The sequence below is a fragment of the Tachypleus tridentatus genome, chromosome 3 (assembly GCF_004210375.1).
Source record: "Tachypleus tridentatus isolate NWPU-2018 chromosome 3, ASM421037v1, whole genome shotgun sequence".
Taxonomy (NCBI): Eukaryota; Metazoa; Arthropoda; class Merostomata; order Xiphosura; family Limulidae; genus Tachypleus; species Tachypleus tridentatus.
Window position 1 is genome coordinate 14,835,890 of NC_134827.1, and position 15,274 is coordinate 14,851,163.

Genomic DNA, 15,274 nt, shown 5'->3' on the forward strand with positions numbered 1-15,274 from the left:
TTTGCAAACTCAGCAGTACTGCCACTAAAGGAAGAAAAGATACAAAGAGTGCACTGCACCAGATCTCATCATTACCAAAAAATTCTAAATTCATACCTTTAACGATTATATAATTCTTGTTTTTGATTACCCGGAGCTAGTCCTGTGTGAGACTTTTCAGCCATATCATAATAAAATAAAGTGCTTGATTTTCCCTTTGCAAAAATCTATATCTTTCGCATCATAGTTTCAACAGCCAGCCCGCCAAATGCAAACTCGCTTGCTTCTTCGAAGTTCGAAATATCAATTACAGGACCCAACTATACTTTTTTTTTTTACTTGATGAGACAGCTAGGTTCTGGGCTTTCCATACTTTTTGTATTGACTTTCACAGCCCACCTCTCCATTTCTTAAGTTTCTTATATCCTTATAACCAACATGCATGTCCATATAGATACAAAAAACCGATTATCAAAACGGTATGTATATGTGTGTGCTTATATAAGCAAAGTTAACAGTTTGATGACTTGGCAAGTGCACAACTGATTTACACTGAGAAAAAAATTATTATTTTAACATAACATGATATAAAATTTAGAACAATATGGAACCTATTAGTCCATTTAAGGCTTCCCATCCATTAAACTATATAAAAATTTAAACGCTTGAAGCGAGTTTTTATTATTTAAATAATTATCACACTTTCCCTTATAAACCCTGAAATCTACTGCATCAACCACGTCTTAATTATAAAGCACTTCATTCAAAAGATCAACTATTCTATTAGAAACATTAACTCTCAGCTGAAGATGATTTCTACTTTGCCAAAATTCATATTTTTGTCTTCTAGTCCTGCCACTCTCACCATTAAATACAGAAAACGATAATAAATCAACACTCTAAAATCTATTTTCAGTCTTAAACACTTCAAAAAGATCCACTCCAACTCTTGTTCTTTTTCAAAAGAAAATAATTTCAGAGATTTCAATCTTCCTTCGTGTGACAAATTTTCTACGTGAGATATCATTTTAGTAGACCTCATTTGAACTGTTTTCAGCAATTCAATGTTAAGGAGTCCAAAACAGAACATGATACCCCAAAGGAGACTTAAATCAACCAGAACACCAAAACCTTTTCCATACACAACGCTGTTAAATATCTTTATTCTTAAACGAGAAATTTTTTTAAAGCTCAGTAAACTACATTTTTAAAGTCAGACTATTATTGGTGAATTTTCTTGTGAACCGGTTGTTAAAAAATAACGCCAAACTAAAAACTATAATCTTGTCTCGAAATGTTTTATTAGCGTGTGTTCTTTCACATTTAATTTAGTTGCAGGTGGCGATAACCAGTAAAATTAGTATGGAGGTGCAGTCGGTATTATTTTATTATATGTATAATGTTTTTTTTTTAGTTGTAAGTTAAGTTAATCTTCAATATTATTCTTTTTGAGGTTGTGCGTTTTAAATGTATATGACATATACAATTTCAGAAAGAACAAACCATATCTAGATCAACAAGTTGATAATTTATTTGTGATTTTATGTATGTTTAATTTTTTGAGAAAAGACTGAATGAAATATTCACAAGTTCAAACACTGAAGATGATATATTAATAAGTTAAACTTTAAAGCTGAAAGTTAAACCAGGTAATTATCTCATTTTATATGAATTACTTTGTATACTTAAACCTAACTATTAACTCGGAGCACTATGTAGAAATTTGGTTCTATTATCTAAATAAATACTTTAGTAGATTGTTAACAATTAAGAGAACTTAAAAGGGTTAAACGTAAAAGTTAAATATTAAATGTCTGTGATTTCTTTGTGCAATTGCCAATGCTTTCTCTATATAGCACAACTTCCCATTTTTGTGCGTCTAGCAATTTGAAATTGCACCATAAAATTCTCAAATATGCAGAAAAAATAAACCTATGCATCAGAATTTAAGATTAATATTTTATCTAAAGTAAAAACATTTAAGAGAATATTAGACATAATACAAGTCTACTGTTATTACATTCAAGATATAAGAAAGTTTATTTATAAATTAAAAATTTCTTCAGTATTGGGCTTCAGAATTATATAACTAATCATACTTAAAAATGTTGAGTTTACAGGATTTGGAGAAACTTGCTGGAATTTTTTCAGGTTTGAGAGGGTTATAGTATATTGAAATAGGTTGCAATTTCATGACATATTTTTGTTAAAGAGGACAAGGATGAGGGAGGAGATGGGGTTTTGGTGTTTAAGATTGTCATTTTGAAATCCATACAATGTTTTTGTTAATACATTACAGAGAGTACAACAGAAAAAAGAATGTTTAAAACTTAAAACTTTTGAGTGATTTGTTAATACATAATTTACAATGTAAAAGACCATTTTAATGTTTTTGTTATTAATTCAGTTATTAACTTTTTACAGTTGTATTACGTAGCGATATCATGGGAATTGGTAATAAAAGTATGTTTTGTGATTGGTTAAACATAACTGATAACTGAATATTAACCAAATACTGTCATCAATGTGACTATTAGTTAAACAGTCTTATATGTAAACATAATGACTTCAAGTACTGCTTATGTAAAAGAGTTGTGTAGATTCTAAGATGGATATTATGTTGTTAAATGTTTACCACTTTATAATTTATCATAAACAGATAACGTACATTAGAAAGCTTATTACAAGCAGGTTATTTAGTACGTTACTGAAATAATATTAAGTGTTATTATGACAAAGATTGTGTCTACTGACTCATGAATTAAATGGTGTAGTTGTTCTTGTATGTCTTCAAAAGTTAACTCCACATTACTGTTTGCAAACTGTCGTAAATGTTTGGTGCCTTTGGCATATATACTAGTGTTGTTTGTGCAAATAGTCAGATCAACTTATGCACTTTAACAGCACATGCTCAAAATAATCATGCTGACATAGTTTCAAACATATTTTTCTTAACTTTCATCACCATGATGAACTTGGTGAATGGTAGTTAAAATGTTGTGCTTTTGCTTAATGAGAACAATTGATTATTATCACAAAAAAAAATGCTTATTTCTGCACAAGAACATTATCAGCTACATTACAGTTAACATTGTCCTGGAGACAAAACATGAATAAACTAGAGGTACAGGACACTAGTCTCACTTGTTGTTTTATCAACAAAATGTTACTGTAATATTGCTGAATGATCAATGTGATTCTTTAATTAGATTTTTTACCCACCTAATTTTCTATTATAAATTTTAGTATGAAATTTACCAGTTTTTTTAATTTCTTAGATAAAGTTCAAGAAATATAATTGAAATTTTAGATTTTATGTTTATTAATAAAATAAACAAATAAAAATGGTCCATCTCTTTCCAAAAAAAAATATTTGAATTCTGTTTTGCAAACTGTTTTTAATTTTCTACCTTTCTTTGATATCTTGCAGTTGTCATAATGCCAAGTCAGGGGAAAAACTTTGCAGCTGGTGTTCAAACAGATGTTGATGCATTAATGAAAAAGTTTGTGGAGAAAAAAAGCATTCGATATGAGGAATTTGCAAAAATTTGGAAAGAAATGAAATTTTCTTCAATATTCTTGTAAGATTATGTATAATTTTGTATTAATATGGTAGTAACCATGTCAGTCAAATTGGCTAAGCTGATCCCATAGGGTTGAATTAAGAATTCATTGCACAGTAGTTATAAATGCAACACTTAAATGAGACAAAATTTAACAAAATGTTTTTGTAGTAAATAATAACACCATTGTTACAGTTGAGAAAAAATATTTTTACTTTTAGAAATCTTTTAGGTATTAATAATACATTTTAACAATGTAAAAAAAAATATATAAAAAGATAAGTGACTATGGGTTAACAACTGAGTGGAGCATTTATTGATTAACAGTTGTCAAATAAAGGTAAATTATCAATGATATATTTGAAAAATAATGAACTAAGTATAGAAAACCTTGGAAGAAATTGACAGCTTGATTTTTAAAAATTCAAAACCAAGTTGTTAGATCATAGAAAATATGTGCTAACATAATAAAATAAATTGCTCATCACATTTTAGTACAAAGTTAAAAAATGAAAAATAAAACAAAGAACAAAAAATATTTTAATTGTAAAATTATAACTGTATTATATAAATGTAGAAAAAACAAATAAAAATAATCATACACATTAGAAAAAGGAATATACTGCAAAAACAATAATCCAGAAAATTAAAAAAAGATTGGTTAATATTTGTTTATCATTTACTTTATTTTAATTTAACTTTCTAATTTTTTTAAGGTTGAAAGATAATGAAAGGGAACTGTTAATGGTAAGTAATATTGAGTGTGTGTGATTGTAACTTTTTTGCAGCATATATATATATAAAAGTAGATATTAAATGTAAGTAAATTCAATTGTCCATTTGTTGGTCAGTGGTAAATTTAGTTCAGCACAAATGAAACTTTTTAATGTTTGTAGATAACTCTCATTGTGGAAAGTTACTTTTCAAAGATGGTATATTTGTTAGCACTGAATTATTGATAAAACTAAAAATATTTTATAAATATTTGGTTATAAATAAAAGGTATATATAATTACTTCATAAACAAATGATATATATGAAGTCAATGATCTTGACTTGTATGCTATGATTTTAACATTATCGCAAACATCTTAACATATATGCTTAATATTAGTCTGTAGATTTCTTATAAAATAAATTTCACTTTATTTTACTTTTTTGGCAGCTGGGTCTGTTTTACAATATTTTCTGAAATTTATGTTCAAAAACATGCAGAGAATAATTTCAGCTGCAGTATGATATAACCTGAAAAAGAACACTGACTACATAATGTTTTTTAAATATTTTGTTTATATTTTCATCTTGCATACAAAACAAAAATTTAAAGTAGATTTCTAGATATTCTTAGCATAACAAGGAATAACCAAATGATCGTGTTTAGTTGTTTTCTTTCATTTTAATATTTTTCCAGTTCATTGAATACAAAACTAGGAATGATCTTTTTATTTCATCAATAATTTATGTTCAGTTAAGAAGAACACCATTTGAAGACATAATAACGTGTTTATTCTTTGAACATTTTGGCATTCGTAACTTCTAGAATGTCTAAAGATTAGTATGTTTCTGATTTACTGTGGTTTCGCTCTTTAAATAAGGCACTACTTAGTGTCTGGTAAAACTATATATGTACCTTTTTTTTTTTCAGTTCACACGTGAGTGCTTCACGATTGCTATGAATTTATGGACAATAAACTACAGCTTCCAGGAACAAGTGACTGGCCTTTACTTGTTATATGGTTTTTATGTAAAACAATCATTAAATCCACCTGTTAAGGTAAATTTAATGGCAAGCTATGTGTATTAATGTAATACTTTTTGTCGTAGTCCATTCTCTTTACGACAAGTTCCAGATAGTTTGGATATAGTTATACAATCTGCATTTTATCGTATGTGTTTAACTATTGTGCATTTTAAGGCTAGCATAGAAAAACTTGAATCTGCCATCTAACATCTTCATCTAGGGTTCTTCATCTCAGTCTGTTTCATCAATTCATTATTCTTCGATGTCACATTTGGTGATGACAAATTGTTTATGTTACTTCATACTTCTACTAAAAGCTAGATTGTAATATTTTATTTATTAAAACTAAAAATTCTAATGGAAATAAATTAGTAGAAATAATTATTAGAATTTTCAAATCATAAGGTTGTTGGTCTTCTTGAGAAATATTGAATTTTATTGATCTTATAGATTAGAATCACATTGGAGCAATGGAAACAGTTACGAGACATCTTCAGTATTGCAACTCGTGAACATCACTTGGATATCTGTTTTATCGTTCATCGTCTGCAGCTTATGAATGCTTTTCACTTTGTAGCCACTCCAACCATGGTATATTTTATTCTTATTGAATACACTGTTAGCTTAGTATATGAAATAGTATAAGAAAGTGACTTGTAATATAAGCTGTAAGTTAATTTTCTATATGCTAGGTTAGTGCTCTTTCTTGTCATCAGTTTGCTTAGTTATATTAAAATATTTCAATGTAAGTAACTCTGAGATTTTGTCCATAACGTCTTTCAGGTACTGTTATTTTCTCATATGATCGTATGATATATTCAATTGGTGCACTTTTTATTGAGTAGTAACTGAGAACCTGACATTTGTTAATAAAGTCATTGCACACTGAAATTTGTTGCATATGATTCTCAAATAATCAAACAAGGTGAATAGAATTCTTGGGCATGAGGTTTTCTTCAGGTAACCCTTCATATTCAGGCCTGGTCCTTTTGTGCATGTCACAACATTTTACAATGTTCATTCAAAACTTATAATTTCAATAATAGGTTTCTATTGTCTATTATGAATTAGAAATGCCAGCTATTTATAATTACAAGACAGAATTTAACATTTGAACCTTTTAACTTTGATCTGCTGAGAAGTCAGTAAGTTTGTCAAATCCATCAAAGAAACCCCTACCCTTTACAACTTTCCAGACTGTTTGCTAGTTAGCTTTTTTACCTTGCTGACAGAGGTGTTTATAAAAAGCAGATTCTCCTCTACTTAGGGCTTAGGAATACTCCTTGAGTTTTTACACCATTGTTATTCATTGGAATTGTTTGGTTGATTGCAATAGCATTTTGTTACATTGAGTTCATAAGGAATTATTTAATCAGTTTGTTGCTTATGTAGAAAGCTGGAATAATTATCATACTTTTGTGATATTTTATCTAATGAATGATACATATTGTGTGTTCTAAAATGCACATTTCTGGTTGTTTTTTGTTTTTTTTTGACACCTAAATTGGTGAGACTCATGGAAGGTTTTCAGTTTTTATTTGAATGCAAACTTGTTTATGAAATATGTAATATAAATTGTTATTTTTATGCATACATTTATTTAACGTATACATTAATTGTTATGTATTTTTTTAACCGATGTAACTAAAATGTAAGAATGAGAAACTTTTCAACTTAGTCTGATAAACCTTCAGTAAAACAAAATGTCTCAAATTTTATAAGCACAAATGTATCTCTTACCTGATCCAACAGCTAATGGACTCTCTTTGCAGTTTATTGCTTTTGATGGAGGCCATTGCTGCTCCTATAGTACAAATTACAGCAATAAATTCCCCACTTTTGCAAGTAGCTTTCATTATATTTTCTCATAAGTCTGCCAGAGATTTGCATGAAACTATCCTTGAGGCAACTTCCACCAAACTTCATATCATTTAAATGATCTTTATTAACTTTCAATTTATCACTCCTTGGTGCACATTTCTTGAGTTTATCTTGTCTTTAGAATTTATAGTTTCCTTTCTTATACCCAAATATCTCATCCCATCATGTTTCTCACTTCTTTTGTACACTTTCTTTCCTTTTCTCATATTTCCTTTCATTGATATCTATCTGGTCAACTTGAGGAGTATGTCCCCTACCTTCTACTTTACTTGCTGATTCCCAATTTTCATATTTTATTCGTTTTTGCTCTGATATTTTGTAAACCCTCTCCCAACTTCACATTTTTATTGGAGGCATTTTTTTATGCTTTGGATAGTCCTCTGTAGATGTTAAATTCATTCCCTTCTTTGTTTGACCTGTTCCACTTCTGTTTTCTCTCTCTATCCTTTGTCACCTTGCTTTGGAGACCCAGTGAGTGTGGTTGTGCTCTTTACTTTATGCTTTCCTTTTGCTTGTGTATCCATTTTTAGTGTTACTTCAATATTTTTGCCTAATTGTCTTCAGTGGAATTTCTTTCTCCCTGGTAACTTGAATGATGTTATATGCCTTCTGTTCTTGTTATCTTTCCAGTTTAGTTTTTTTTTTTTGCCTTTCCTTTCTCTGTTACCCATTTTACTGTTTCCAGTAAAATATCTTTCTAGACTTTAGGACTGAAGATGATCCAGGCACTTTCTCCAGGCCTACTGTACAATAATTCTACCTCCCATGTTTATCAGGTTTAGCTAGGGAGACCCTGGCCATTTAACAGTTCTTAGCTGCTAGAGTAGTAGATCATGGAGACTTATCAGCACTTGAACTCAAACAGAGGTGATTTAAAAAAAGAAGTCCCAATATGATGATGACTCTATTAATGTGTTGCAGGTCACAAATCATATACGTCTCTCATACCTGTTGCACCCTTCATTTATATCCTCTGCCTGTTGAGCAGAATTGTAATCAGTGATGCCGAGAAAACCCACTTGTAGAGAAATATATATGTAAAAACGGCTCGTTTGGGTTGAGAAAATATTTTACGTAGAGGAGCGAACAACGTTTCGACCTTCTTTGGTCATTGTCAGGTTCACAAAGAAAGAAAGAGGTAACTGACCAGAAGCTGACCACATGTTTGAAAGGGGTTGTCAGCTTCCTCTTTCTTTTTTTGTGAACCTGATGATGACCGAAGAAGGTCGAAACGTTGTTCGCTCCTCTATGTAAAATATTTTCTCAACCCAAACGAGCCGTTTTTACATATATATTTGAGCAGAGTTGTGATGAGTACATTCAACAAAACTGCTGTCCTCCTGCAACTAGTCTGTTCAGTGTAGTTGAGAAGTGCATGTATTACATGTGGGCCAGTAGTACATAATATAACACTCTCCTCCTGCAGCCAGTATCTGGTCACTAGATTAGATATGAACTCACTTTATACTGGTCCATACTCCATTAATATATTGCCTTCATGCCACAGCTGTAGTCTATCCCACAGAATTTGATGGTGGGATTGAGGTAAGCATGTAATTATGCAACTGGGATATGTCACTGATATATTTTCTTTGTAAAATACCTTTGGTATGTAATAAAGATTGATGTTGTTGTTTTTTTAATTTGCATTTTGCATAATTAGTCCACAAAACACATATACAAAATTAGTGGCAGCCATCAGTTGTGCAAGTTTCTTGTGTGATTTGTAATTATTTCTATACTCTTTATCTGTGCAGTGTAAGTTATAATTTTTTTTAAAATACAGACAGCTGAGTATTTGATTTTAAAAGTTTGCACTATTTTTCTATAAATATTGAGTTTTATGCAGTGAATTTTTTTTTGTAACAACCAAATTTTTGTATAAATCCATAAAAATATGAAAAAGTATTTTATCCTTGTTTTAACTTGACAATACAAACAAAGAAATTAGCAGAAATAAATGTGCTAATCTGAGTTTCATACTCTATTTAACTGAACATTTTGTATATTATAGTTCTCACTTTGAATATACTTAGTATTCTGTGATGTTCTTACATTTGAGAAACAAGCAATAAGAATTGTAACTGACCCTAAATATTGATAAGGTTCACTTGGAAATTTTATGCAAGACTTAAGACAAAATAATAAATTCTTGCTATATTATAACTCAGTAAAGACAGTTTTGCCTACAGTATTTTCTTGGTTAACCCTTGTATGATGTTTTGTGTGTAATGGAAAATAATGTTTGTGTTTTTTCTCTCATTTTAGATGGGCCCTAAGTCTTCCCTAAGACTAAACGGAATTTCAGAAGTGCAGGAGACAAGTCGTTTGGATGATGTTATGATGCCTCTACATGAATTAAAAAATTGTGGACATTTGGAAGTATGTTTTTTCCCTTCAAAATACTGTGTCAAAAATTTGAGCATTGAGTTTGTTATACATCTACACATAGTGTTTTAAAGTGATTTCTGTAAGCTATTTTAATCACCATTTTTTACCAAGATGGGATTTTATGTTATGCAAAATATTTTGACTTTTCTGATGCAATGCTAATTAATATTATTATTATTTGATATGTCATAAATTCTATTTTTTTATAGTAATTAGAATGTATTTTTCAATATTTTATTTAAGCTCTAACCCCCCAAATTAGAAAGATTTGTTTTCATTAAAATCTTGGTTCTGAGAGAGAATCAGCTATGATCAGTTTATTCAGATCAGATTGTAAACAAATAATAATTTCTAAACCCTTTGTTTGAATCAGTTAAAATGCCTACAAAAATTCCAAGTTTTGTAATTAGACATAGATGATGTATAAAGTTTGTAAAAGTAAATGATTTTGTAATAACTGAAAGTTAAATTTTTTATTTACTTTTTGTCATTTTCTGTAAAGGTTTATTATAGTAGTTAAATTTCAAAAGTTTTAATAATTGTTTTTGGCAATGCTTGCTGTGAAATAATACTATAAGAAAAATAGAAAAACATTCTTCACAAGGTCAACACAAAATGGCTCTACCCAAAAGGTTTGATGTGAAATTTTTACTTCAGATTTGGGTTGGATATATTGTAACCCCTTCATTTAAATTTAAAAGTGATTAATGAAGTTGAGAAGGCATTACATTATTACATCACCTGGCTTTTTGAGAGCTTTTCTAAATACCTTAAGCAGTGATAATAAAATTCTGTATTTTTTATAAGTATTGCTGTAGAGGTGAATTATTTCTATTATTATTCATAATCCATGAATATGGTATTGGTGCATTATTTTTCTTGAAAAATATAAACAGCCTACAAAAGCAACCTTTTTTATTGTTTTATTTAATTTGACAAAAGCCAAAAAAAATTGTTTTTACTACTTTCAATTATAAACTTTTCCATTCTTCATTAAAAATTATAGAAAGGTTGATAGCACTTTATTGGAGTGTTTCTTTTATGTGCTAATTTAATACTGTGTGATCAGAGATGCAAATTACAGCACTTCAGTCAGTTGGGTTTAGACCTATACAGTGAAATTATTGAAGAGGTAGATACAAAGGAAAGGAGTATTCAGAGTTCTCAGTAAAAGTGGAAAAATAACTTGCTCAATAGAACATAAAACATATATTTTTCTTATGTTTATTATATTGATACAATTGATTTATATTCATTGTAATTCTATGTATTTCATAACTTTAGTATCAGATGTCAGTTAGTGTAATGACTGTTGCCTAAATAACTATCTTAAAACAGAATTCCACAATTAACAAATTTTTATCTCTTGGTACATTGTTATTTGATGAATGCTCCAGTGAAAGGGCCAAAAACTCATAAATAAAAGTATTTCAACATAGAGAAAAGTCCATGCATTATTCTAGATATTAAGTTACTTATGAGTCTTAAACAATGTTTATTAAGGGCTATTTAAGCATAATGGAAAATACTGCTTACAGTTTTTGATGTTCTTACTTAGTAGGTGCTGTTTCTTTTTCCTATTACTTTCTGATTAAAATCATGGCTACTCTTCTTGTTCAGAAATAATTTTTTAAAAAATGATTGAAGAAAGTTTTACATCATTCATATCTCTTTCAATTTTTTGAAGTAAGGTCAAATTTGTTTTTGTGCTGCACAGATAATAACTTGTATGACAAAATATGTTTTTTTAAACAAGTTCTTACAAAATTATTATTATTAAATACCTATTCTCTTACAGTTTGTTGTACCAAGTAACAGATACCACCATATACTTCTCTCTTTTTATGGTTAAGGACTATAGGTCAAAATAATAGGCCAAATGTTTTTCAGGTAAAAATTATACTTAGATGCACACTCAGAGTTCCTTTAGTAATTGTGTGCACATTTCAGGTCTTTAGGTTATTTCCTCTGGGAGCTATGGTACTGACACACACACAGACTGTTTTATTACTATATATGTAAAACATTAGTAAGAAAATTATGTTTTGAATTAAATTTCACTTGATAAAATAACATATTCTTGAGGTGACGATATTGTTTAAATTTTAATCATTATTTTCCCAGTAGTTAAGTAGAATTCATAGTTAAATTCTTTCTTTTCTTTTTTTATACATCTCTAGGATAATGTTTGATGTTTTAAATTAGTGTATTGTTAGAAAACATAAATCCCCAATTGTTGCTGCTGCTGTTGTCTTTAGCTACACAGTTATGGAGTATCAGCTGGCATCATTTAAAAGTATACTGAACATAGATAAATGTGATAAAATAAAAAGAAAAATGAACTTCAGGTTTTTAAATGTTTTAACTCAATGTTAAGATATCTTATTAAATTTTTCACTGGTTTATTTTTATAACTCAACGTCTTTATTTCCATCATTGTCAGCAACTTCAGGCCATTCATGAACACTATACAAAGATGAAGGAAGCACAAAGCATTGAAAGTGTCCAGACATTAAACATTGTGTCTGGTGATATTTATGAAGAAATAAATGAGTGAGTAACTTGAGTAGTTTTTCTTTAAATAGAAACTACATATGTATTTTCTCTTATTACTATTGAACTTGGTTTGGATGTGGCATAATGATTAGTATTCTGAAATTTTAAATAAAAATGTCCATATCTCATGCACTGTTGTTAAAGAATTATACTTCATTTGGTTGTGGGCGCAATATGGGAGTGATGGCAGATCCTACATCTCAGTTAGACTAGCTTGTGAGTTGGCAGTAGAAGCTGTTGACTAGTTACTTTCCTCTAGTATAATTGTATCTTTGTGCGAGTATCCAACACAAACAAATTCTACTTAAATAATCTACAATTACTGTATTGCATTTTTTCTATTTCACTACAATGTACCAGAGATACAAAATGACCCATTGATTATCACATATAGGTTAATAACTAGGCTTACCACCTGAACAACTTTAAAATAAGGAGCACATCTGTTGATGTTTAACAGTTTTCATGAAGTCAGAAACTAATGTTTAAAGTAACAGTGATGAAACTGAAATGGAGTGCTATATTTCACTACTGATTATGAGATGATTCCATAAAATTAGTCACATTCTATTAGAAACTGAAACTAATATCGTAAAAGTTACAGAATTGAAGTTAAGAAGGGTATAAGTAATACAAAAACTATTGTTATTAAAACATTATTTGATTCATAGGTTTTGTGTACGAGAGATTTTTCCTGTAGTCTTTCTTTCTTCCTTAAACAATTTTAAATATATTGGTTATCACTTTTACATTTATTGATTTAGTTGTTTATATTTTTTATGTTGCTTCATCCATCATTTATGTTTGTTGTTGTTATCAGGAAACTTGATTGCATTGTTTTAAGTTGGGAGTTTTGCTTGTGGTCTCAGTTTCAAAGTTAACTTTCTTGAGAGTAAAAATTGTGTTCAGTCTGCACTCATACAGCTTTCAATAAATTTTTCACATGTTAAAAAATGTAACTTAAAGACATACTTTGATTTGGCATCTCCAGCATTGTTATAATCTTTTAACATTTTTTTACACTTGTAATTAAAACTGTAAAGTGTGGGTGTGTATGTAACTTGCTTTTTTGGAAGGTGTTTTATAACTGTAAATCTTTGAAAAAAAGACATCTAAGTATAATTATGGACAAGTAGATAAAAAGCTAGCATAATTATGCAAATTTTGTCTGTAACACTAGGAAAGAACATAACAAGTACTTTATCTTCGAAGCTTTGAATTTTATCTGTAATACTTTTTGTAACCCTTCAACTTTTTAATATGTGTAATTTAGTTCCATTTGACCATTATTTTGGAAAAAAAATAAATAGTGAACTTGTTTTCAAATTATTGATTTTTTTTTGTAAGATAAACAATAATAATACTAACAATGGAAGGTTAATCTCTCTACAAATTAGGTGATTTATGAAAGTAAGTTCTACTCATGATTGTTTTAGACTTTGGACTTAGATTCATGCTTTATTTCAAAAGAGGAAAGATACTGTGATTGAAAGAACATATATTCTGTCCAAACAGGTAACAGAAGTGAGAACACTTTGAATAGGTTTTTTTTTTCTTTTGGATTATATCTAGTGTATGAAAGAAATGCAGCGTGTGATATCTTGCTGGTGAATTTTTCCAGTAGATCGATAATGGGTTGGTTTGGAACAAAACCTCAGTAATTATTTGTAGACTTAATGGACTATTTTCCGTCATTGATTTTATTCTAAAATACACACATATGCACACATGTTTTATAATATCTATATCTAAAATTAACATTTAATTTTGTATTGTTTTTTGGGTTTATTTTTACAGAAAAATAAAACAGTTTCAAGAGAAGTATAAGTATTCCAACCAGGTAAGGATATGTTACATTGCTTTATATAGTCGAGAGTCTTTGTTATGACATATGATAAGGTTTTCAGGTATGAAAATTTGGTCTAATGCACTATAGATTTAAGTATATGTTTTTAAATAATTAAAAAAATGTTCAAAGAAGGAAAAATATCAAGAGATAGCAGTAACACTCTCCAGTCTGAAAAGGCTTAAAACAATGAGAAGAAAATTTGTTAGGAAAGAACATAACAGTAAACTTGTTCTTTTGTTGTTTTTTTCAGGATTCAACCTTTGAAGAAGGTGACATTAATGATGAAGAAGAAGAAAACATAGGAGCTCGTCGAGCACGTCTAAGAGCTCAACAGTTTTCTTCAGTAGCAACTGTATCTCAGTCACGTCGTCATCGTCCAGTTCAAAAAGATGATAGTTCTGATTGTGATAAATCTCCAATAAGAAAGAAGAAGCAGTAATAATTATTCAGTGTGCACTGCATAGAAATACTCATTTCAGACTTGATACAGGAGCAGAGAAAACTGACAACAACAACAAAAAAAGACTCAAACATACAACTTTATTTTAAGACTGAAAGTAGTATATTTTCATGTAGTTTTTCTGGCCAGAAACGCTCAAGAATAACTTATTATTTTGGCTTAGTATTTGTTTCATCAGTATATATGTGTCCAATACACTGATGCATAATTTTAAAATGATATATAGTGTCTTGCCACCACATTTCAAAAATCAGTATAGTGGGCCCAGAAGTGTGACTTAATGTGTTTTTAGTATCTTGAAATTCCACTGTATTTAATGACTTTAACATGAATAAACTTTGATTTTAAGGCTATAGAAATATCATGTAACACAGAACAGTAATTTAATAACATAAATACAAACAATGAGTGATGTGATTCTAAAAATATACAATTCTGTCATAAACACATTTTAACCAAATGATCAAGTTTCAAGCTAAGACACAAATAGACTGTACAAGTACACTCTTTATTTATATGGAAAATGTGTAGTTGTTCTCTTATAATATAAAAATATAGATATCTACTTAGCCAGTGAAGGACTGCTGTTGATGACTTTTCTTCCATAAAGTTACAGCAACATACCTTTGAGTAAATTAGATGTCACCTTTTAAAAAACAACAATGAAATAAAGTTAAGTTGAACAAAAATAATTAATTCAAAAGTTTTCCAGAGCACTTTTTGTTCAGTAGTACATAGAAACAGATTAAAGGAAAACTTTTTAATCCATATTAATAAAATCAAGTCGAAATCGTGATATGCCTGCAAACCACACCTTTGATAATGCTGAAATTATAAAATTGTATTTCTACTTA

The 15,274-nt window shown here is 29.1% G+C and overlaps 1 protein-coding gene across 3 annotated transcripts; it reads left to right on the top strand.

Moving 5' to 3' along the window:
- Positions 1-1,215: 1,215 nt before the first annotated feature.
- On the top strand, positions 1,216-14,779 carry LOC143246399 (snRNA-activating protein complex subunit 1-like). Of its 3 annotated transcripts, none has more exons than XM_076493032.1 (9): positions 1,216-1,347; positions 3,410-3,560; positions 4,259-4,289; positions 5,188-5,316; positions 5,734-5,874; positions 9,433-9,546; positions 11,999-12,108; positions 13,909-13,951; positions 14,211-14,779. In XM_076493032.1, exons 2-9 carry the CDS (start codon positions 3,418-3,420, stop codon positions 14,397-14,399), a joined length of 900 nt encoding a protein of 299 aa, XP_076349147.1. In that variant the 5' UTR covers positions 1,216-1,347; positions 3,410-3,417; the 3' UTR covers positions 14,400-14,779. The 3 variants fall into 3 exon arrangements, with proteins under 3 accessions (XP_076349147.1, XP_076349146.1, XP_076349145.1); XM_076493031.1 differs by having other exon boundaries at positions 1,243-1,356; XM_076493030.1 differs by having other exon boundaries at positions 1,315-1,628.
- Positions 14,780-15,274: the final 495 nt, after the last annotated feature.